We start from the raw sequence: 25,564 nt of genomic DNA on the forward strand, positions 1-25,564 counted from the left end.
TCGGAGTTAGATTTGGGACTCGTACCGTAGTCGATTTGTTTTGCTAAAGTCGGACTGCCTGTCCCGAGTCGCGAGTCCGACGTGCGCAGTAACAATTTTAAAACTGATAACGCCGCCAACTGCAAATTGAAAAGGCGGAATAGCATATGGTGGATATTTTCCAGCAATGGTTTGTGGGTGGATGAGATATATGACACCCCTATGAGGGGATAGTTGAAAATCCACTTTAATTTAGTTCCGTACATGGGTGAAATAAAGGCTGTAGAGTGGCAGCCGGACTCAGAATTTGACGAAATTGCACATTTGGTCCGAGTCGAACTCGAGAGTTGGAGTCGAGTTATTTTTAACCGACTCCGCAGGCTTCTTTATAGATAATAAAATTAGGAGCCTGATGTAATAACAATTGCCAGCAAAAAACAAAATATCCAAACAAAGTTAGCAGTCGACTCGCTCGTCAAAACGTACGACGCCCAATCCAAATAAAATATAATAAAGGTTTATTGTTTATCCAGAGTAAGTGTTTTTCAAGCTTGAGTCACTCTATTCCTCTGTATGAAGAAAGGCCCTTTGTCGACTTATTTCGGAAAGTCCCAGCACCAGCTATATATGTGTTTCACCTATCTTTAGTCAGCACAGCAATGAACAGGCTAAATTCTAGTTGAAGGCCAAAATAATTAGTTTACTTATTTATATATATATATATATATATATATATTAAGGTTATGAAATATTAGTGTGAAGTAATCTGTGTCAATATTCTTTGTAATTTATTGTAGGTCTACACAGCATTTGTAGCAAACTGTTTATTAATTTTATTAAAGAAGAGCTATGCTTTAAACTTTAAATACTTCAGTCAAACGAAATTATGTACATTATCGGTAATCACTTTTTTGCAGAAAAAGTAGTATATTTGTACTATTTTTAAATTAAATTATTCAATTGACCATCATTTCGTAATGGCGATGAAGACAGCCTATATTTTTATGTTCTCTGTGGTTGCCATTTGTCACTCTCAAGGTATGGTAGAAAATGAGTAAGGCGTTTTACTTTAACACTGTGGTAAAGTGAATCAGGACGATCCAAAACGGCTTTCTGATAAAATAGCTATTGTATGTACGTCGTACCTGTAACTAATATGTTATTTTATATTTTCCTCGACATAAAATTTATTTTGTTCCTAACGCGAATTTATTGCTTTTCACTATAATTTTTTTGCAAACCCAATCCAAAATACTTATATTAAACAAAGCGTGATTCTTTTTGTGGTGTCCGATGCCGTACTTCAACTAAGTTAAATTTTTTTTGCAAACCCATTCTAAAAATTGGGCTTTTAAACTATAACAGTTTTGCAAATCCAATCCAAAAAATGGGTATTTATACTTATATTAAACAAAGCGTGAATCTTTTCTGGTGTCCAATGCCGTACTTCCACATTGGCGGGCCAGATCCCGCCGCCTCTTTGACAAACTAAGCACGAGTCCATTTAAAATACTTTTTGACTATTTTAACTACTTGAGTGCGAAATACTTTCGCGCTTCGCGCGAATAAACCTTCTACATCCGTTTTTTTACGTTTGGTGGCCCGCGACTAGAAAAAAGTTGCCGACCCCTGATCTAAACTATATGATAAAATGCCGGCATTTTGTTGATTAAATAGCCTTATTACTAGTTTCTATGTTCCTAGTAACCAGAACGTGGTGCACAACTCCGCCACATCAGACCATAGTTTGTATGGCTACAAGTTGATAACACATGGCTTGCAAAACGGTCACGTCATTCCATTAAATTGCATAAAGCTAATTTTCTCAGCCGTGGAGAGAATTCGGATTTCGATGTTCGATATCTAGTAAAAATATCAAGCAAGTAACCCATTTAGTGACTCATTATGTACACTGCTTAAGAGCACACCCCCTTCAAACACCGTGTTTAAAATAGGTAATTTTATTACTGGCATTCAAAATGTTTGTTTGTTTTTTGTCTGTCCGACCCGCGTGCGGCATACGCTATATTAGAACTTTTCAGTTTATTACTTTTTCAGTTTTTATTAATTTAAATACATTTGAACGTCCGAGGAGGATCAAACCTTGACCACACTTAAACTATATCTTTATTTACTTTAACTAAACGTAAATATTTTTTTAACTTCTATCCGTTTTTCCTATGTTTTTACCCGCCCAAAAGAGCTATGCATTTACCATAGCATGTGTTGATGTGTTGCACTATGCGATTTATAAACTCGACAAAATGATGATAATACAAGTAGGTATCACGACGAGGTCGATTTACTCGACCTTTTTGGCTTTGGGTTCATTATCAAGCTACATTACCCATTCATGTATCGTAAGCTGTAGTGTACTTAAACCGAATAAATACTATTTTTTTATTGTATTTGTTTGTAATGGACACGAACAATAAATCCTATTTTTTTTTTAATTTTTTTTTGCCGTTAATTGCCGTTAAACGTTTCAATTTCATTGTATTACTTGTTTGAGCATAGAAATGACGTAATTTTGGATCGGATCAGATTGTGATTTTTTTTGTCTAAAATGTCGGATATCGGTGTCGGAATAAAATGCCAAGTATCCGATATCCCTACTCTTAATTTAAAATCAGTTTAATTTAAAAAAATATTTAAAGTCAAGGATTTTGTTCTCGTGAATATGCTGTTTCGCACGGCCGTTCCGCTTCGTCGCATTTACATGTTTAGGGAAGGAAGCAAACTCCAAATTCTGTTTTTATTACAATAGATTTAGTGTTCAATTTCACTAGTTCTGCATCCTATTAAAAGAATAACTGATAGAAGTGCATTTATTACTAAGACGCCACCCTTATGCGTTAGTAATAACTTGCGAGTGCTAAAAAGTCGAAACTGGGTTACCTCAGCACAAACGTTTGATTTGGTCTAGCATTCTATGCAATATTTTATTCCTGTTTCCATACACCAATACTTATTATATTCCCACGTACTATAATGGCACTTTTTAAAATATTTCAGCCCAACTTGTTTGTTTGAGCGGTCAAAGAACCACCAATTCTTCCGGCGTGTTCAACAACTGGCAGGGTCAAATATGCAATGATACAACCCAAAAATGCAAAAATTCTGTTTACAACCTTGGTGCCGGAGGTAGGTGAAAGCCAAAGGTAAAAGTAAACAACATTGCAAAACATCGGGGCGTAATCTGCTAAAAGTAAAGTTAATAAAAAAGCAAACTGTTTACACTATTCAATGAGTATATACCTACACTGTTTGGAATGTACAGGCCTTGAGAAACTGTTGCATAATTACGGTGTTTATGTAAGTTCATTGTTTGCAAACGGATAGCATTGAACTTTTGAAATGTCCAATTAAAACACCTATAGCTATTTATACAGTTTTGGGTTGCACAATTCTTTCAAGTGATATACTTTTTTAAACAGCGTTTTGGGAATTTGGATCTTGTGTTACGCCAGCAACCCCAACCCCCACATGTCAACAAACTGCAACCGATTTCCAAGTTAGCACCTACGGCACGTGCGACACAAGTCAATGTAACACATTTACTTGCAACAACTGGATTCTTCCAGCCGGATGCTCCGCAACGCCACCCACTGACGGTTGGTTGTTTCCTTGTCTTGACGTTACATTTTACATGATACATAACATTTGCACTGTGTTTACTAAAAAAAGTTTTATTATCTTCGCAAAAGCGAAACTAATTTAACTTTTGGCTTCTTCAAGCGTTTTGCTGTAGGTATATTTCTTAGTGTTTTGCTATAGGTATTTTCCTTAGTGTTTACCTTATATGTCATTTTCTTACTTTACTTAAAAGGCCATATACTTGTTATTACTTACAAGGCCATATTTTTATGTTTTAATTTTAGAGGTATGAAATTTAAGGACCGAACAACAGGAATAAATTAATCACTTGTTGTGTAATTTACATTTCTGACCGACTATAATTAATATAGCTAATTTATATATATATATTTTATATAAATATTTTCGATTTATCTCCCTTCTTTTCGCGATATGAAAACTTCTTAAGAGATTATTTCTAACACTGGTTCAAAGCAAATACATTACATTTATATAAAGGAAAAAGAAAAAACGGTGTGCTATTAGGCTAGCCTTGTTACATCCAAAACGATAACAGCTTTATTTATTTATTTATATATTTATTTATTTATATATTTTTTTAACTTTTTTTGCCACTCCCAGTATAGGCATATATGTCTATAGGAGTTTTGAACTTTGTAGCCCGAACCAAGTAGGCTACACATTACGTCATTGTGACGTGTTAGTCATGGTTGTTCAGACGATTTTTCTAGCAGTTTCTCGCACCTTTCTCGGTGTGAATTAACATTAACCTTTGGTTGTAATTTGTGTTTTTGTGTGATTATTTTACGTGCTTAATAAAGTAAACTAAAGCAAATACATTTTAATGTTTACAAAGAAATCACGCTGAAAAATATGCTCTTGCTACCACACTGACAAGCCTTTCATGTGAATTTTCAACATTAAACTGCTATTAAACCATATCTTTATTCAAGTTCGAGCTTTATTGTTTAAAATCACTGTTTTTAACGACGAGCTACAATAACAAAGTTACAAAATGTCAAATTTATAAAAGTTATGTTAAATGGACCTTGAAATCTCAAGTTTTGATTTACCATTTTAGATATACAAATCCTTCCCGGTTGCACACTTAAAGAAGCTTTCGCTGTCGATCAATGCCTCAATTCCTTCGTGAAAGGTTTGCCATACTCTGATGGGACTGCAACTTGCAAGTAAGTCAACAAAAGGTGATAAAATACTCAAACGTCAAGTGTACAAACCGTAATTAATATTGGTCGACAAACCGTAATTAAGGTCATTTTAATATCATAACTTTACCGACCAATGTATCATAACATATTGAATCACATTACGCCTGATTAAAAAGTAAGCAAGATGGGCAATTTGACAAGGTGGAATACATCAAACATTTAACTAGGGCGAGATATTCAATTGCATAACCTACCTTTTTTGTTTTTGTTTTCTCAGAGTTCATATTAACAATGGGATGACATGCGGCATTACACTGCTCAACAAGTGCCTGGGTCAACATTGCCCTTCCATTTTAGATTCTATTCCGTTTGCATTATCTTCGCAATACCCGGCAAGTAATGTTTTAAAGTAAACAAAAAAATTATTTTAACCTGTTTGGAACGCATACAATTGTAAAAACTAATTGTAACTTGGATTGGAGACAAATTTAATTGTAATTGCGTTGTGCTACACACACTTGCGATGATTTGGGAATTTAGTAAATTGGGCAGGAGATATTTCCTTAAATGTGATTTACGAGTAAAATGTTTATATTTTTTGTGTGTGGAACTTGGATATTATATTAAGGTATTTCATACGCGAAATTCAGTAAAATCACAATGCATTAGCTACGAACTACAATATATTTTTACAACATTACGACACTATATAAAAATGCAATATAGGCTACTTAACATGTTATATTTCTTTATGTAAATACCATTCACCCATTTTATTCATTTTTTCTAATAGGTTAACGTATTTTTTTGTAGATGGTGCTTCAGTATGCAGCGAATTTCAATAATATCGATGCTATTTTTAGCCTTATCCCCAACTTAAGCGACACTCTAAAAGAGCAAATTCTTCAAGCTGTTTGCCTTAATAACAATGCAGTTCTGTTGCAAAATCTAACGGATCTAATAAACACTGTTAACCTTAACCTGACCTTGGGGGAACCAGTATGCGATAATAACATCTTAAACGACCTGATAAAATGGTCAATTGACGCTCTACCAAAAATTCTTGCTGCCTCTTCACACGATGAACTTTGCACGTAAGTTAAATAGTTTTTGGGCAGGCAAAATAATTACACTTTATTAGATACAACTTTTATTAAGTAATCCTAACCGGTTAAAAATCTATTGGATTTACTTTCCGTTCCATGCCATAAGAATATCATACTTTTTGTTGTTCACAGCGAAGTAGATGCTATTTTGATTCAAGTTAAAAACGCCTGGCAGACACGTTGCAGCAAAACCGCCGCACTACTGCTCATCAAGGGTTTAATACCTGGACCTTACACACCCCTCTATGATGATATCGAAACGGCTTTCAACATCGTTGAAAGCTATCTACTTTCCTTCCAGCTTCCAGGCTGCACTGGTATATTTGAAATGTGTAATTTAGGCATTGATGAATCAGTTGGTACTGTATTGTATAACGATATTTTATGTTTTAAACGGTAGTTTTTGGGTCGAGAAAATTACTTAAATGCCACTATCGAGTTTATTTTTTTAAATACGATATAGTCCTCATGATCTGCAAATTTGTTTTCAGATGCAACTACAGTAGCAATGACCACAACTTCCTCGGCAGTGAATCTACACAGGGAGATTGTTTACTCGTTTTACGCTGGGGTTCTTTCAGTCGCCTCAGCATTGGTCTTGTAATAATTTGTAATATGTAGTGATGTTTAATTTTACAATCGATTATGTAATCTATACCAGTATTTAATTATGACTTGCTTTTCATGTGATTCAGGAAAATCCCACGATTTCTTTTGATCCAGAGCTGTAAATTTCCGTTGCGATTTTTTGTCTTTAAATATACGATAGTTCTACCAACAATTTTAAATTAGCTTAGGATAAAATTTATACATTTTATCTGACCAACAGCAGAAACAGCAGATTTCTTCATGGTAATTTTCACATCAGTGACCCTCCTTTCAAGGAAATGTCTTATCCGTTCTAGAAATTTGTCTTGTAAATTATGTTTTTTGGCGAAACATTAATTTAAGGTCGATCTCTAAAACAAATACCAGCATATACATCCTGGAATGGTTCTCAGTGCAAAAGAAATGATCGGCTCATGTGTTAAAGCATTTTTGTCACTGTTAAACATAATTTACATTTATAGAAGTACATGAACACGTTTTTTTTATATCTTTTTATGTATTTGGCTGCGTATGTTTTAAAGCACGTATTTTGTACCGTACTCATTTTCACTTTTCTCAGCAAGATATGTAGGCCTAAAATCTGATCACGTTAGGAATATAGAATGTAGCCGTGAAATACATGATGCTTTGTATATATAACCTGTATTGTACCTTGTTACCAAAGTAAAACACTTGTTCTTTTATAGCCTAGTTAGTGTTTAGTATAATGCTCTGTCGTATTCAAGGTTTCTTATCATCGTAAAAAACAACAGAATTTGAGAGTTTATCTATATTTTTTTCCAAAACCTGATATCACCAAAAAGCGGTGTTTTGAAATTTGTTGAAGGTTTTACACAAGCACTTTAAACCTTAATTGTAAAAAAACAGATTCGAACCTCGAACGAGATGGCTGTCATTTTGATGTTAATTAGAGCTACTAGTTTTATACTAGGCTGCGTTTTCGTAGTTCAGTTTTAATTAGCTGCGTGATTGACAGCTATACTAACGAACTTAACCGATTGCCGTTGTATAGATAGAAGTCAAGGTCGTAAAAAAATCCCACCGGTACAGCCGGGGCATTCCGTTAGATTTATTGCACAATATTTTATTTAAAGAAACCAAGTAAACTTTTCTTTCCGAAGAATCTTTACGTATACTTATTTTTCGCAGCATTTTCGTTCAATACACAGGTCATTTTGTATTAAATGCACTTTTGGACATTTTACCTGTTTAAACGACCAACCGCAAATATCGCTTTTGGCGGGAATCCTATTTGGCTTATGGTAGTGTGTTTTAGCATGTTAAAGGGAATTGTTTCAGCTTTAAGGCGCCGTGCATGTGGCGCTCTATCACGAAAGTTTGGAAAACTACCAAATGCGTTTGCACACTTTTCGGAATGTTTCCCAGTTTTCAAATATCAAAAAAACATTAATACTATGCCGGCCCTATTTAAATTACAATTTTTGTCAACTTAAAGCGGATAAATGATAAAACTTATCTCAGCTGCTTCTAAAAGTATTCCAAATACGTTTTTATTTTTACATTCTTTCGAAATTTTTTATGCCCAATTATCATGAGTTTTAACGACAAGCATGATGTATTTGACAGCCAGTCTATCATTCTGTGAAGGTGCACAGAGTCCATTTTTTAACGGAATTTTGTTAAATTTGTAAATATTATAAACAATTATGGGAAGGGCTGAGTTGTGGTAGGATTCCGAACATATGCATCAGAAAAAAAACTTGAAGCTCCATATTCTAAAAGAGTTGTTGGTCACAATAATTAGTGATTCTCGAACAGATCACTTTTTAGCTTACGGCAAAAAAAAATCGCGCGGCCATGTGGCTATCCTTCCCCCAAACTGTTTTGTTTTGCCTATTTTAACTACCTAAATGCCTTTTTTTTCTAGTACGTCTTGACCTATTTGGAGAATTTTGTTTTAACTCAAAGGCAACGTACTGCGTCTACTCGCACCATCTAAAATGAAAGTTTTGGCGACTTAAACAATATAATCGCGCGAGTCGATAACATCAAATTGCGCGAGTTGATAACATCTTTGTTAAGTATAGCTCTAGTATTGAAAGTACACACTAAATCCAACCTAGAACTTTAATAAATGAACGAAATGTGTATAGTTTTCTAAAGATTTTTTTTTTTTTATGATGTCAAGTTTAGATTAACTTTGTGACGCCACGTGTTGACGTAAGTTTGTGACGTCACATTATGACCTAAACTCTGTGACGTCATCTATTTTTTTTCATGCGATTTATAGTAGCTCAAAGTTATAGGCTTCTCTACGAAAGCTTGATGCGTAGCTATAGTGGTAGAAAATTGAAGCCAATTAGAAAGCGCGTCCGTCATCTTGAGGAGGACCAAAAGTGCTTAAAATTTGCAATACGGCTTATGGAGAAAGGTGCTAGTTAGCGTTTCACGGCCATTTATGAACACTTTTTACCTCAATTTGATGGATGTGTCGGTTGCCAACTATAGTCTAATCATTTGGAAGAGAAAAAACCTAAAATTGTTTAATTAGCGCGAAATCGGCATTTACAAAATTAACAAAAGCTGTAGTGAGATTTTGAAATTGTCGTTCAGTTTATTATACTATCAAATTAAGTTTTCAATTACATTGAAAAACATTTTAAATGTATTCCATCTTCATAAGGTGACTATACGATACGGTATACGCGAGCCGACAGACTTAACCCCTCAGGCTTGGTTAATCGCGGTCCGCGACTATTTTAAAGTATAGCAGCCACTTCGTTAATTGTTGTTTTGCTACAGAGAATTTTTGTTTTAATCGCTGTGTCGTAACGGAAAATTTTCAGTAAAAATCTATGGCCTAAATTCTTTGCAATCCCTTTCAATGTTTGCGTTATTCTTGCAGCAAATGGGCAAGATTCAATTTTTTGACACCAATTTTTATGCGTCAAGGCATTAACATCCGTTTGCATATGTTTTCAAAACGCCGATCCACGCCGCGGTGTAAACATAAATCAGTTTCCCAAAACTGTTGTCATTTAACTGAAGTCAGAGGCTGTTTCGCAATCGCGTTTTGACGTAAAAATTGTATGTTTCGTGTCAGAAATAAGTGCAAAGAAGGTTTTGAGGGATCCGCCCTTGTCGTTACTTTTCGTGCCCTTTTGACTTTGGCAAAGCCTTTGTTCAGTACAAGATGATCCATTTCCTATCCCGCTGTGTTTGCAAGACAAAAACACTTCTTCGTCGCCGCGTTGGCGCCAAACGCACAGCTGGTGTGAACGCCGTTTTTGTGCAAACGTCGCGCGGAAGAAACGCGATTAACCGTTGCCGCCGCTTATCGCCAGCCGTCACCGTCAACCGCGTCTGGTGTGCAGAGCCCTTAAGAATTAATGACGTAAATCCTTCTTTGTTCGCAGAAATTTTGTTAACTGATTCTCGTCTGTAAATAGCGTGTTCAATCAATATAAAATGGCTTTTATGGCTTTTACCCAGACATCAAACTCGAGTGCTTTTGTGACTGAAGCAGATTTCGTTATTATGAATTGCAGTATCGAATAAAGTCTTGTCTGTTACTCGTATGTTAGAAGCAGAAGATGAACATTTCAATTTGAATGTAGCATCTACATTGTAGTTGTAAGTTTGGTACATCGCGACACAAAAGGCAATTAAATGAGTACTCATTATCAACTACATCTATAAAAGCATCAAAAAGGGGCCACGGGTACAAAAAGGTTGAGAACCACTGGTCTACAGTCTGCATTGCATAAGACCTTATTTGTATTATAAACTTCATTTGCGCCAAATACTTTATTGTGTGGTACAATTAATATGCCTCTTTAAAGTTGTGACTTTATTCTTAAGTGAACTACTTTTGTTTTGGTTTGAGTTCTGCTAAGGGTCGGGAAAAAGTAAGCCCCAAGCCAGTTCGAGTTCGGTTTGATTCCCTGCCTTATTCATAAAAAAATAATTTGTAAAAACAGGTCGAAGTAAAAAATATAGGAGTATTAAGCCGGTATCTGTCCGAAGTAAAATGCTAATAAAAACGCTGATCCATGGAATAAAGTGTAGCAAACTGTGATAAAGCCACCGACAAACCGTAGAGATCAGTGATCGACATTCACGGCATAGAATACTAAACGTAAACGAACCACTGATCTCTATAAAACCTGGATAGCGCAACTAGTGGTTGAAAATTGAAGCCAATTAGAACGCTGAAACTCCATCTTGAAAAGGTCCTAAAGTGCGTAAATTTTGCATTACGGCTTATGGAGGAAGGTGCTAGTAACAGCGTTTTCCGACTATTTATTAACATTTGTTACTTTTAATGGTTTCTAAGGCTGCAAGCCATACTCTAATCATTTGGAAGAGAAAAAAACCTAATACTGTATAATTAACGCAAAAATCGGCATTTTTAGAACGACGAAACCTGTGCCTATATATATTCCACCCGATCCGTTAGAAATCAGTGCATTTCTAAGCAAAAAGGTCTACGACAATCAGGGCATCCAATGGCAGAAAAGTCTAGACTTTTAGACCTTGAGGTCGTGGCAATGCACTGATTTGGACCTTTAGGTAAACTCCCGGCGTAGATAAATTGAAAATATTCATTAAAGTTCAGAAAAGGTAACAAAAAGTATGAGATAGGATTAATAACACTTGACCCACCTAAACCCTAACGCTAACCCGAATCCTAACCCAAATAATGTGCGTTATTTTAATAATTCTTTAAATGCTAGGGAAAAAAGCCCATACTCGGATGGGCATAAGATAGTTTCTCGTCCATTGTATTTAAGATTATTACGTCACAAATTGAGGTATTGGGGCCTGAAGCGTTATAATTATTAAATTATCGCACATTATTTGGGTTAGGGCGCTGGTTAGCGTTTGGGTTTGGTTAGGTCAAGTATTGTTAAACTTAATCTTCTTATGCACATTTCTTAATGCAAATTAGTGCATTGTCCAAGACCTCAAAGTCTAAAAGTCGGACTTTTTGATCCTTTGAATGCACTGATTGTCGTAGACCTTTTTGCTTAGAACTGCACTGATTTCTGACGGATGGGGTGTATATTCAATATATAGGCACGGCGCTGGTCTAGAATCCTACCACAATTATTAAATCAACGCACAATATTTGGGTTAGGGTGGGAGTTGGCCTTTGGATTTGGGTGGTTCAGGTATTATTATATTCATTATTGACCCACCCTAACCCAAAACGCTAACGCACACCCTAACACAAATTATGTGCGTTCAATTCAATTTTATTATTTTGGCACATAACGTTAATACAACAACAAATGCAATAAGAATATTATGCCAGGAGGCACCGATACAACCAACAGGTTTACCAGTCAAGGTGCCCCATTTCACTATATATAATGATTTTAAATTGATATCAATATTTCCCCATACCACTGGTCCTTAGTAGCCAAGTGATCTCTGCTCTAGTGATGTGTTTGTGCGAGGTAAAAATAATTGCCTAGTATCCTTTAACCTAGTAACATGATCGTGTATATCAGAAATTTTAGTAAAGTAAGAGCTAAATGTGGGAGGTAGAGCATTGCTGTGGAATTTGTGCATAAATTTCCCAAATTCTAATTTATATATTTCTGAAATTTTAAGTAATTGCAATTCCTTAAAAAGTTTTGTCGGGTCATCGTTGTGGTATAATTCTAGGTCAGTATGATTTTTTTCCCACTTCAATGCCACCCAACCTTTCAGCTTAGTTTTTGATTGAGAAGCTGCTGGTAAAACTCTGGAGTATAGACAGTTACCGGCCAGAAATTTATTAATAGTAATTTTGAGCACAACGTGAACAGATTGGCCATTTTCTGTCTATTTTTTTCTTAGGAGGCACTGACAGTGGCATGTATATAAATACTTTTGAAGTAGCAAATTCAAACTAGATGGGTAACACTAATTTATGGAAAGATAAATGGTCGGAACGCTCACAGTATTCTTATTAAATATAATAACACTTGACCCACCTTCACCCAAACGCTAACCCCCACTGTAACCCAAATATTGTGCGTTGGTTTAATAATTGTTTTAACGGGGTAACACTTAAATTATTGAGCGTTCCGACATTTCCGACCATTCGTCATTCCGTAAATTAGTATTACCCAACTATAGATGGGTAATGAGAATCGACTGCTGATGATAATATTTGAATATGTATTGCAGTTGACCAGTTTTGCTTTAACTATCCAAATAAAGTATAAAAATGCCAGGCATGCAATGCTGTGCGTTTGGTTGCCTAAAGCGCAAACGCAAAAAAGCTAGTAGAAGTGACAGTGATGGTAGCTCGGATGAAGAAACAGTCCTAAAGAGAAAATTTCCGAGAACTTTTCAAGTATGATAATTATAATAGATGTCAGAAATATCCAGTTTGAGTGTTGTCTTACTGGTTATAAAACTCATAATAACTGTAGTAGTATAGCCAATCTTTGAAAATGGTTTTCTTGGTCAGTAATTAGCATTCAGAAGTCACATCAATTTCTATATAATTATTACAAATCACTTCCGTAGAATTTTAGAAGTATTTCTCTATTATAGATGAGTTATGTAATAGTACTCTTGACAGATTTCCAGCAGATCAGGAAAGAAAAAATCTTTGGGTGGCAAACATTCACCGTAGCAATTGGGCGCCGACGAAACATTCGATGGTGTGTTCCGACCATTTTGCTGAGAAAAAAATAATTCGGACTGGATATAAAGTGCGACTTGCCAGCGATGCGGTTCTGACCAGACATAAAAAATTTCCAAAATACTTAAAAAAGGTAGATATATACATTCTATATATATATATATGTATATAAACATACCATACTGATAATATCAGAGCTGATAGACATGTCTAATAACTAAATTACTATACTATACTATAGTAGTTTAGTTATTAGAAACCTCGCATCAACTCCAAAATTACCTGGATAGTCATTCCATGCTTAATTTAAAGAGCCGGAAACCCAACACAGATTATTAATTTATAAATTTCAAATATTCACTAATATTGAATATTTATTAACTAGGTATAAAAAAATTTTAATTAAATGGTTTTGTTTCATGAAATACACATAATAATAAAGGAGCATTTTTCAAATGTGTCCCTCAGGCCCCAGGGGGCCACAAAGAAGTCTTCAGGGGGCAACAGACATGTCATATTTTAATTTTTAGTTAGTTAAACCATTTTGTTTTGGTTTGCGGTATGTCCAGAGACCTGACTTATAAAAGGGGGCATGACTTATAAAAGGCTGAGAACCACTGGTCTTTATGTGGCAATATGCCTAATAATATTTATATTTTGTACAAATGTACATTGTACAAATGTATTGATTAATTTAATTACTTTCTTGATTGTCCTGTAAAATATCTAGCTATTTCTAAATATAATTTTTTCGAACCCATTGATTTAGTTTGTCAAAGTTAGACAAGCCATAAAAATTAAAAGTGCCACTATAGCTGGAGTCTGTTGCAAAATTATTTTCCCTTTGAGGTCTTTGATAGATGGGTGCAAAAATTTTGAAAAACTTTAAATTAAATGTGGAATGACCCATATAACAAATTAGGGTATTACAATGAACGACATTTATAGTTAAACATTAAAAATACTATGTAAAAAGTAAACATTTGTGACACACCACTGTGTATCCTAAGCAAAATGTATTAAATATTATTTAAAAAAAACTAAAACACACTTGAAGTTTAAATAAAGTGTAAAACTTTTTTTAGCAAACAAAAGAAAGAAAACTACCAAATGCCAGACTACAAGTGCTAGGATCAACCAACCAACTTAAGATTCCCAAGAACTACATAATACATGACCATCATTACTGCTTGAACATTTATTCAAAAAACGAAGAGAACAAATTGAAAGAAAGCAATGAAAAAATTATACGATTAAAAAAGAAAATGAAAGTTGCAAGACAAAAAGCGAGAAGATTAAAATTGAAGGTCAATTCTTTAAAGGGGATTATTAAAATTTTAAAGGATAAAAATTTAATTTCAACTCGCTGTGAAGACATGTTAAAGCAGTGTTTAGCAGAGGTACCATTTGAACTATTAACAAGAATCAAAAAAACAAAATCTGGCAAAGGATTTAAATATTCAGCAGCTTTAAAATCATTTGCACTTACTCTACAATTTTATTCCTCTAAAGCAGTGATTCCCAAACTTTTTTTCTCGCGAACCATTTTGAGCTTTTGTAAAGTGTTGATGTACCACCTAAGTTACACCTTACCAGAATATCTCAAACTTTAACTCAGTGGTTCTTAACCTTTTTTCAGCCGCGCCCCCCTTTGGTAATTTTCTCATGCCCCCCTAATATTTCGACATTTTGCAATTAAATATCACTGAGAAAACAGGAAAATAGTGAAGGAAGGGATTGTTGGTCGCGCGAAGCGCGAAAAATTTTGAGTTTTAGTTGGTCGAATTGGCTAAACTGCAACCGAAGAGGCGTTTCGCATTGGGCACGCAACAAATTGCGCGAGCTCGACACATTGATTTTATCGAGCTGATTTTGACAAACGTGTTGCGAGGGCATTTACTCCACAGTTGTAAGAGTTATTATGTCGAGCGCAAAAAATGTCAAGCGCAAATATTAAACATTGCGTTATCGTGTTTCAAAAGATGTAACGATACACAATACAACGGCAATATTGCAAAAACAATATAGTTTCGCGCAAAAAAAGTTCGACTCCCCCTGTTGCTATAGCCTGTTATCATATATAAAATATGGATGAAAAATAGTCCGAAAGGGCGATAGCTTTTATCGTTTATCTATAAGTTAATTTAATAGGACGGTGATACCATGGATTTTCTAAAAGGGAACTATAAGATTCGCGCGCAGCGCGAAAATTTTTGCAGTTTTAATGTTAAAGTTGGCAAAAAACAGAGTTTGTATGTAGGAATTATGCCTAACCCAAACGAAACCATTAAAATCACTGCAAAAATTAAAAATATATAAAGTCGAGCTCGCGCCCCCCTTAGAATTCCTGGGCGCACCCCTAGGGGGGCGCGCCCTCCACCCCCCCCGGTTAAGAACCGCGAACCGCTGCTTTAACTATTTTAGCATATTATACAAAATAAGTAAGCAGAATTAAACTTTACCAAACGCCATACCAGGAAGACAAAGAAGCCATAAATTAAACAAAACCCAAGGTTCAATGCGATAGTTGTTTTTTCTTCACCAGCTGGTCGATACATACTACAACTACACCGCTCACTATTAGTTTATTACTACATATATATTAAACCAGCTAACAATTAGCGTTTTATTATCTTGAACAAGATAAGTGTTACGTCATAAACGTGCGAAACCTCAAGTTAAAGGTAACTAAAACGCAGCACGGCAAATTACCCAATCTGAAAGTTTAAAAAGTTGAACGTTTTCGAAATTTATACGTATGCTGAAGTTAGTCGCGTACCACCTGAAAGACTCTCGCGTACCACCGGTGGTACGCGTACCACAGTTTGGGAACCACTGCTCTAAAGCATATGAATTTGTCCGTAAAAGTTTCGATTTTTCATTACCTCACCAAGCCCAGATTCGAAAATGGTACGGCAAAATAGATGCGGATCCAGGATTTACAAAACCAGCTTTTATTGCAATTAAAGAAAATGTGAGAATCGCCCACAACAATGGTAAACAAGTTATGTGCTCCCTTATGCTTGACGAGATGTCTATTAGGAAACATATTGCTTGGGATGGTAAAAAGTTTCGTGGTTTTGTAGATCATGGAAATGGTCTCTATGATGACGACTCTTTACCATATGCGAAGGATGTTCTCGTTTTAATGGTTGTATGTATTAATAGTGGTTGGAAGGTGCCATGTGCATATTTTTTTGTAGATGGCTTAAGTGGTGCAGAGCGTGCAAACATCGTCAAAATATGTATTCAGCGTGTTTCATACACTGGTGCAAAGGTAGTATCTCTGACATGCGACGGTCCTTCTTGTCATTTCACTTTTACGAGAACTTGGTGCATCTATGATACCAGGTTGCTTAACAGCAAACTTTAAACATCCCTCGAACAAAACCGAGCGGATTTATGTTCTTCTTGATGTTTGCCATATGCTTAAACTTGTGCGAAATACTTTTGCTGATTGGGGAATTTTGGTGAATGGAGATGGAGGAAAAATCAAATGGCAATACATTATTACATTGCAAAAACTCCACCAAAATGAAGGTTTGCGTTTGGGCAACAAGCTTAAGCTGGCACACATCAAATGGCAGCAGCAAAAAATGAAGGTAAACCTTGCAGCACAGGCAATGAGTTCTAGGGTGGCTGATGCCATCCAATATTGTGCAGAGAATTTAAAACTAAAGGAATTTAAGGGATGTGCACCAACTGTCAGGTTCTTACGAATGTTTGATCGTTTATTTGACATTTTAAATTCAAGAAATCCCCTCGCCAAAGATTTTAAGTCTGCCCTTCGGATTGCGAATAAGTTTGTATGGGATCCCTTTCTTTCAGAATGTTTTACTTACATAATGCAGTTAAAAACAACTGACAGCACTCCAAAGCACATTTCCAGAAGAAAAACTGGTTTTGTTGGTTTTTTAGCCTGTATCCAGAGCACAAAAGGTTTGTTCGAAGTTATTTGTTAATGTACAAGTTTAGCCAAGATCACCTAGAATTGTTTTTCAGTGCTGTCCGAACTGCTGGTGGCTGCAATAATAACCCAACAGCACAACAGTTCACAGCAGCCTTCAAGCGTCTTTTGATGAGAAGCTGTATTAAAGGTACAAATGGTAATTGCTCCAACCAGGATTCAACAACAATTCTGGATGCAATAAGCGACACCTGTAAAACAAATTATACGGAGGTAAAGTTAACTGATGTGGCATTAATTAAAAAATATGACCTCATTGAAAGTCTGCCCATTTCAACAGACCATGATTACTGTGACAGTCCAAACATAAAAATTTTATCAAAATATAAAAAAGCAGCTATTACATACATAGCAGGGTATGTTGCAAAGATGGCAAAAAAACAAACAACATGTTTTACCTGCTCCTTGGCACTTGGTTCCCAGAAAATGAGCACAACCCAGTTTTTTGACATTCAAAGACAGAGGAGGTCTTATGAAACCATCAGAAAGTGTAATTAGGGTGTGCTCTGACACCGAAAAATGCTTCTTAAGATTGTTGGCATGTTCTGGTGGAAAATTACCGATTAATACAGGAATTCCAGATGCCATTGCAACATCAGTATTACACAGTATTAATGCATCCCAATTATTTCCTGATTTAGATAGTCACATGTTTGACAGTACAGTGATGGATAATCATGTCTTTCAACTAATCAAAGTTGTATCGAAGTGCTACAGTAAGATAAGGCTGTACCATCTTGGAAAGGAAACCTCTGAAAAATAATAGTGGGAGAAAAAATAAGAAAAAAGCTTAGCAAGCTAGTTTTATTTAACAATCAATAAGTTTTATTAATCACATGTTCACTTGTTGTTTTAAATTTGTACTATTTGTTTATTGCTACTGTTGTTAAATATTTTTCAATTATTGCGTTTTTTCCGGGTAACACTAATTTACGGAATGATGAATGGTCGGAATAGTCGGAACGCTCACTAATTTACGGAATGGTCGGAATGGAATGAATAGGGCCGAAACTAAATTGATGAATGGTCGGAACGGAATGAACTGTCGGAATAGAATGTATGACGCTGTAGTAGCAGAATGAACTGTCGGAATGAAATGAACGAAGCTGTAGGAACAGAATGAACTGTCGGAATAGAATGAACTGACGGTATGGAATGAACGAAGCTGTAGGAACAGAATGAACTGTCGGAATGAGATGAACGAAGCTTTCCGACAGTTCATTCTGTTCCTACAGCTTCGTTCATTTCATTCCGAAAGTTCAACCCTAACCCTAACCTAAGCCCAACCCCAACCCTAACCCTAACAGCTTCGTTCATCTCATTCCGACAGTTCATTCTGTTCCTACAGCTTCATTCATTTCATTCCAACAGTTCATTCTGTTCCTACAGCTTCGTTCATTTCATTCCGACAGTTAATTCCGTTCCGACCATTCATCAAATTAGTTTCGGCCCTATTCATTCCATTCCGACCATTCCGTAAATTAGTGAGCGTTCCGACCATTCCGACCATTCATCATTCCGTAAATTAGTATTACCCGTTTTTTCCTTTGCTGCAAGCAACCAAGTTACTTTTAAAACCGACTGTGTCAGTCTATAGAAGTATATGCAAAAATATGGATAACTTTCAGGACATCCAATAAAATGCATCCTTGGGTTTTTTAAATTATAACCTGGTTAAGGATATCCTAGCCGAACACGAGTTTTGTTCCATGTTTGTCTACAAAATAAAATAAAACTTAAATAGAAGCCTTTACATAACAAAAATGCAGAGCATTATTTTAGTAGTATTATAGTTTTAACTCAAAAGTAACCAACGAGCAGAAAGAATTGAACAAAAGATTTAATAAAAGATAAGTATAGTTGAGTGTAAAACTGTCATACTGGTTTAGTCTCGTAAAAAAACACAAAAAATAGGTGCTTTTAACGTTTTTTTTGTTTCTAAATAGTCAGATATTGGCTTGTCGCTTTAGAAACCACCAACTTTAAGTTATAAGTAGTCTAAAAATAAATGGGAAAAATACACTGGTTTAATCGTCTTTAAAAAGCAGATTTTTGCGTTAATTATACAGTTTTATTTATTTTTTCTCCTTTAAATAATTGAAGTATGGCTTGCGGCCTTAGAAACCACTAATTTTAAGTCACAAGCATTCCTAAATAGTCAGAAAACGCTGTCACTAACACCCTTCTCCATAAGGCGTAATGCAAATTTTGCGCATTTTAGGACCTTTACAAGATGGCGTTTCAGCCTTCTAATTGGCTTCAAAAACCGCTCACGCGTGCCGCTAGTTGCGCTATCCAGGTTTCATAGAGATCAGTGAAACGAACGTATTCCTATGGCATAAAACGTCAACTGGTATTTTTCCTATGTTATAGTTTGCCTTGTTTTTTTAACTAATTAATGCAAAAACGTAGAATAAGAGGTAAACAAACAAAATAATACGACCTGAAGAATTATAATTTGTAGTTTAATTGCATTTAAAAGGTTGTTATAAATTCCCATCAGACTTGACGTACTTCTGCCAATTTTATTTTACAGAGCGTGCTATAAGCTCATTGCTTAACAAGTTAACATAGTTGCCAAACGCCAATCTAGATTATTTCAATTTGGATTCAATTCTAGATGTAGGATTATACAATTTGGATTATGAATGTGTTTTTTTATTTAAAATACAAAAATTTGCTCTGTAAACATATAAAGAGGGGTGACACTGAAGTTTTTCGTGTAAGGTTGAAAAAATCGGCGCTCTTTCACTATTGTACGTAAAAATAAAAAATAAAAAATTTTCCTAAATTCCGCATACCACAACACATATTGTTTGGGTTAGGGTTTGGTTGAGGGTTGGACAAGTTATTATTATTAATAAACATAATATTACTTGACCCACCCTCACCCAAACGCTAACCCAAACAATATGCGTTGTGGTATGCGGTATTTTTATTTTTTTTGCATAACTTTTCACGTACAATAGTGAAAGAGCGCCAAAAAATCTCACGGGTGCCTCTGTCATACTTTCCACAGTGGCCTTGATGTAGCTTGATACGGCATTATGATTTTTTAGTACAAATGTTGAAATTAATTTTCAAAAATACTTTTTAGATTATTTTGTGAAAAATGTAAATTTTTCTAGATAAAATTTATTTTATCGTGGATGTTAACTGTTAAAAAAAATGCAACAACTATGTGCTCAACAATGCTTTTATTAGCTTTAGAAAAATATCTGACTTAATGAAAGATTGTTGTGTTTTAAAATCTGGTTTGACCTAAAAGATAATTAGTCCTTTTGATAAAATTTAATTACCCAATATAATTTGTTATATGTTTGCACAATTTAAAAGCAGTAAAATTCCACTTTCTTTGCACATGCATATATTGAAAAGTTACCAGAAGTTGCACAGCGCCTGGAAGTCCATCTACTCTCTCAAACTGCTAAACAATATTTAGAGGAAGTTGTGAATGTTGTTTTTTTAGGATGATCTAGTTGCTATTTTTGATTACCTGTTGAAAAAGAACAATGTTCATCAGAATTATTCCCACTGCTGAACCAAAGTACCGTAAAGTCTATTAGTTATGCAAATGTAGCAGTATGCCTTTCTACAGATTGGTTTTAATATCTCTTGAAGTGGCTTGAAAGTAGTTAAGTTTTTTTTTGTACACATAACAAAATGGAATAGGATATTAGTCTGTCAACCCCATATTGAACCCCAACCAAATTAAAAGTATGGTACACAATCAATTTTCAATATATGAAAAATTTAGGTGTACACCTGCCCCAGAATGCAGACTGGCCCAAACCCAAACGTGCACCATAACGGAAATAGTTTGTGTTAATTTAATTATTGTTTGAACGCTGGCAAAAAGCCCAAATGATTTTGGGCTTTAAATAGTTTTGCTCCAATGTTTATTGTTACATAACACATTGGTGTATTAGCGCACAATGCGTTTAATTAGGTATTAAAGCAACTCACATTATTTGAGTCAGGGTGTGGGTTTGGATAGGTCTTATTATTTAGCTAAATTTCCCAGTTATACATTTTTGTTATTTATCCCCTTTATAAAAAAAATACAACACTTGGAAAACTAAATTTACTAATATTAAGCCGGGTGCAATCCGAACTCAGACCTCTAAATATGGGCTACGACTAACCTGTAAACTAATGCAAATATTATGCAGTATTTACAAAAATCCTTAAACACAGTCAGGTGAAAACCACCAAATCAGTGAATGCGTTATTTGTTTCAAGTGGTTTCAACCTAACTCCCTTCTCAATTATATATATATAATTTTGTAAATACAACACAATATTTGCATTGGTATATAGTAGGGGTGGGCAAATGTATTCAATGGAAAAACCCCACCATCGCCATAATTAATTTTATGCCCACCCGAACTTAAGATTGTCCCCAACATTCAAATAATTATTACATCAAAACACAATATTTAGTTTAGGGTCTTGGTTTGTGTTTGGGTTGGTCAGTATTATTATATTTTTGGCATTTTTTGATTACCAATACTCTTAACCCATAATTATGTGAAGATACCTTTTCTATAAGTCTGATGAATTGGCTACCGTACCAGATTTCCAGGCAAATAGAATCTTTCTAAATTTTTATATTCTGAAGTGTTATTAAGCTTTAATTCTCCCTGAAATGAGGTGATCAAAGTTTTAGAAAAAAGATAAGGAATGACTATTTGCCCAGCTCGTCTTTGTATTGAACTTAAAAGTGTCCACCCGAAAGGCTTTAGATTTTGATCTAAGACAATTAAAACAGTATTTTTTCAATTTTGGGTGTGTCAACTTTTAATACCCCACATCAGAGAACAAAAATACGTCGACATGAAGTTAGAGCCAAAACTACCTACTCCTATTGCCGCACATAGAGACCATGAAAATGGCCTAGTAATGCTTGGGTCTGTTGTAACTATAAGAGCTTGATAAATTCCTATAAAGATCCAATTTTTGTCCTATTCTTATGTAAAGCTTTTGTAACACTTTTTTGGTATGGAACAGCAGTATAGGCATAACTGTCCTCAGCCTTAGCAATAAATCACATTTGCAGAGCCATGGACACTTACAAATGTTGTAATCAACTACCCACATTAATTATATTATATTTGGGATCTCATTTTTTCATCCTATGTTGTGGTTTCCTAATTCTAAATACTAAACAGAAGTGTAACAATAAACTTTAGCAACCAATTATCATTAGAAAACTTTGTAAATAAACGAAACGTAAGACAAATAGCATGAATTAATTTCATTTTATTCATAAATTATGTCTATGTAATGCTTCGAAATTTTCCTAAATTTTTTAAGGATTCTTGCTCAAAACTAATCTTACTAAATCTGGCCGTGTAAACTACTGCAGTTGGTGGTTGTTTGGCTGTTTAAACAACCCAATTTATCATCTCTCATAGGAAAAGTATTGTTTTGACGATTATAAAAATCTGTGTTTGTGGAACTACGGAAAGTTGTACTAAATCAAGTGCAACTTTGTTCAACATGTACAATATTACTGATTTGATAAAAAATGGAATTAAGTATACAGATAAGTTATTTGCTATGATGGTAAGTTAAAGGCTTGGTTATATGACATATAAAGCTTGGTTTGAATTTGATCATTTGAAAGTTGTTCTGTTGATTGATTGATTGATAGTCTGAACATTTGTATTTTGATTATCTGAATCTGGCCTATATTTGTGAATGAATTGATAAAAACTCCCAGTGGCAGCAGGAGGAATTCGGTAAAAAACAAATGAAAATAGGTAATCCATGGCACTAATGTATGATGGTGAAGGAAAGAAGCTTATTTTAAAAGCCAGTTATATCAGTAAATACATGACATTTTTGATAAATCAAAAAGTATTTATCATTTTCCTTCGGAATTTGCCATGCTCTCCTGTAATTGATTACATGAATGTCATACATGCCTTTTACGCTCTCCTGCAATTGATCATGTTCTACATATTGGCAATAAGTTTGACTAAAATATCTGAAATGCAGAATCTTTATGGCTTTAAAAACAAAGGTTAATGAGAAATGCAACTGAGCACTACCTACACTTGATTTTGGTACGTTAACATTATATACAGCATGAATAGTGCTCATACAAACAAGACTCTCCAATTAATAGTAAAAATCTTTATATTCTGTAAATTTACGTTTCATAAGGGTAAATAGAGTTCAGTTATTTTGATGCAACAGTTATGGATTATTAACTTTTCCAATTTGCTATATCAGAAATATAATTATCATATTTTCAAGGAACAATGTCATGCTTGCTGGCCACTAAAATAGTTTAATGTGCCTTATAAATACTAAAGTTATTCTTTACTGAAAGTTGAAACATTGTCATTGGTACCAGAAATAATATTTCTTGATGTAGTTCCATAACCCATTGACCATTGATGACATCCAATACTTTCGAATAACACAGGAGAATATAGTTACAAATTAAGTAAAGACAACACCATCAGTTCCAAATATACATGACTTAAAGAGAATTTTAGAATTGAAGCCCAAAATTAAGCCCTGTTAAGTTTGCACATTACTATGGAAATTAGGGATTTGCTACAGTAGAGAAATGTTGTTATGTTTGGGTTGTTGTATTTTTGTACTGATTTAGTTAGCCTGTGTTTAGTATTTTACTGAAAAAATTATATCAATAAAATGAGCCGTGAAGAAATTGTAGGAAGAATTTTTATTGGTGGTCTAGACCACAATTGTGATGAAGAAGTGTTGGAAAAAAGTTTTAACATGTTTGGGGAAGTTGTACAAGTAATGGTGATGAAAGACCAGGAAACCAATCGCTCAAGGGGTTTCGCATTTTTATCATTCAAGGACCAATCTTCTGCTGATGAAGCAATTCGCCGAATGCATGGTGTCGAAATTCAAGGAAGATGTGTAACTGTCAGAAAAGCAGAAAAACAAGCTTCATTTGGGGATAGGCCACGTCGTGGAGGTTACCGAGGTGGTGGACGAGGAGACAGCAGAAGTTTTTCTGGTCGGTCAGATCGTTACGATGAATCATATGGCAGGGGAAGGCCTAGCCGTGGTTTTGATGACTACAGGGCAGGAGGTCGGGACAGTGGCTACAACGATACCAGAAGAAGCAGTTATGGTGATTCTCGTGGTGTATACAAAGCTGATGATAGAGATTCTCGCAGAGGGGGATATTCCCATTCTGGAGGATACAGCGACTCGAGAATGGCTTCAGATACCAGGTCAACTGGTTATGACTATCGAAGGGCTGATTCAGGTGCAGACAGCTATCGCTATAGTGACAGAAGGGATGATGCTACTGCTCGCTACGGTACTGAAATTCTGTCAAGGGATCCTTATGGTGGGCGTTATGAATCACATGCTCGGTCAAGAAGTCCAGTTGCCAGGGTACCTTACAGGGAAGAAAGTCCTGTAAGATCTCGCAGAATGGATGCTAGGAGGGACTATTCTCCACCTGTGATTCAACGTGGAGAGCATGGAGTAAGAGAATACTCACCTGTTATAAGTAGGAGGGTAGATGCTTCAAGAGATCTGGATTATCAAGATCGAAGAGAATTTGTTGATACATCTTATTCGCCGCCAACATCAAGACGTGTGAGAGATCCTTCTCCAGATGAGTTTACAAGTAGATATGCTGGAGCAAATAGTGGTGATTTGGGTTCTCCACCAAGAGGTCGTAGCACCTACACTGCCTCACGAGCAACTTTCGACAAATCTCCAGTCCATAAAAGTGAATATCTGCCAAGAAAAGATGTTGGTCGCACAAGAGATAGTGGCTATGCTGATAATGGAATGTCTAAAGATTATCACCATTCATCTAGAGGTTATGCAGCTGATAGGGGCTCAGGTAAGTTAAAAGCAAAAAAATGTTTTTTTCGGTTGATGTGTAATTTAGCAATGGTTCTGGAAAAATTTGGATACCCTGATTTTGGATTTGTATAATACAAAGTAGTTTACATTTAGTGTGATTGTAAAAATGTGGTTATTATGACAGAAATTCAGGGTAAATTCTAAAACAATTTATTTCAGGTGTACATTGACATTTGACGAAGCACTGTGTTGCTAATTTGATAGCTGAATACATACTAGCCAATATCTATAAGTACCAAAAATTGTCCATTTTCTGTTTTGCAACTGTTACACTTACAGCGCTGCATAAAGTGGCCAATGTTGTACATACAGTGATGTACGAAAGAGGACAGTCAACATATTTCACTTTAAGTTATTACCACTACCAGTGTCTTGGATACTTAAAATATATTTGAAGCACCTCATTAACTGTGGCCAAGTTTAAAAGTTAAACACAGAAAAATAATCTTTAAATATAAATGTGGCAACGTCTTAACAATAAAACTCAAGTTCCAGGGCACACCTGAGATCTGGCTCTACTTGACATCATACCCAAAATATTTTTCGTAATAAAATGGTTATTGTGATGCAATAACTAGTTATTGTCACAACGCCGTTGTTGCGACAATGGATAGCAGTTTTTTTTCAGTACAGTAAACACTTGTTTAGCTTCTGATTTCTG

At 35.1% G+C, this 25,564-nt stretch overlaps 2 protein-coding genes across 2 annotated transcripts; both read left to right on the top strand.

The window, feature by feature from the left end:
* Positions 1-857: 857 nt before the first annotated feature.
* LOC146164429 (uncharacterized) lies at positions 858-7,551 on the top strand. Its single transcript, XM_083381827.1, has 8 exons — positions 858-1,017; positions 2,995-3,123; positions 3,417-3,593; positions 4,658-4,766; positions 5,023-5,137; positions 5,559-5,839; positions 5,984-6,168; positions 6,343-7,551. The coding sequence occupies exons 1-8, from the start codon at positions 957-959 to the stop codon at positions 6,453-6,455; spliced, it is 1,170 nt and encodes a 389-aa protein (XP_083237953.1). The 5' UTR covers positions 858-956; the 3' UTR covers positions 6,456-7,551.
* Positions 7,552-23,700: 16,149 nt separating this feature from the next.
* LOC146164430 (uncharacterized) lies at positions 23,701-25,298 on the top strand. The gene is made up of 2 exons (XM_083380726.1): positions 23,701-24,880; positions 25,183-25,298. Exons 1-2 carry the CDS (start codon positions 23,701-23,703, stop codon positions 25,296-25,298), a joined length of 1,296 nt encoding a protein of 431 aa, XP_083236852.1.
* Positions 25,299-25,564: the final 266 nt, after the last annotated feature.

Source organism: Ascidiella aspersa, chromosome 2 (genome assembly GCF_963924565.1).
Source record: "Ascidiella aspersa chromosome 2, kaAscAspe10.2, whole genome shotgun sequence".
Classification (NCBI taxonomy): Eukaryota; Metazoa; Chordata; class Ascidiacea; order Phlebobranchia; family Ascidiidae; genus Ascidiella; species Ascidiella aspersa.

What these genes read in the sequence shown, in the direction of transcription:
- LOC146164429 (XM_083381827.1), top strand. Translation starts at nt 957, where the DNA reads ATGGCGATGAAGACAGCCTATATTTTTATGTTCTCTGTGGTTGCCATT. An exon ending in GATGGGACTGCAACTTGCAA is followed by an intron (nt 4,767 to 5,022) that starts GTAAGTCAACAA and finishes TTGTTTTCTCAG; the next exon opens with AGTTCATATTAACAATGGGA. An exon ending in CCAGCTTCCAGGCTGCACTG is followed by an intron (nt 6,169 to 6,342) that starts GTATATTTGAAA and finishes ATTTGTTTTCAG; the next exon opens with ATGCAACTACAGTAGCAATG.
- LOC146164430 (XM_083380726.1), top strand. Translation starts at nt 23,701, where the DNA reads ATGAGCCGTGAAGAAATTGTAGGAAGAATTTTTATTGGTGGTCTAGAC. An exon ending in TGCAGCTGATAGGGGCTCAG is followed by an intron (nt 24,881 to 25,182) that starts GTAAGTTAAAAG and finishes TTACACTTACAG; the next exon opens with CGCTGCATAAAGTGGCCAAT.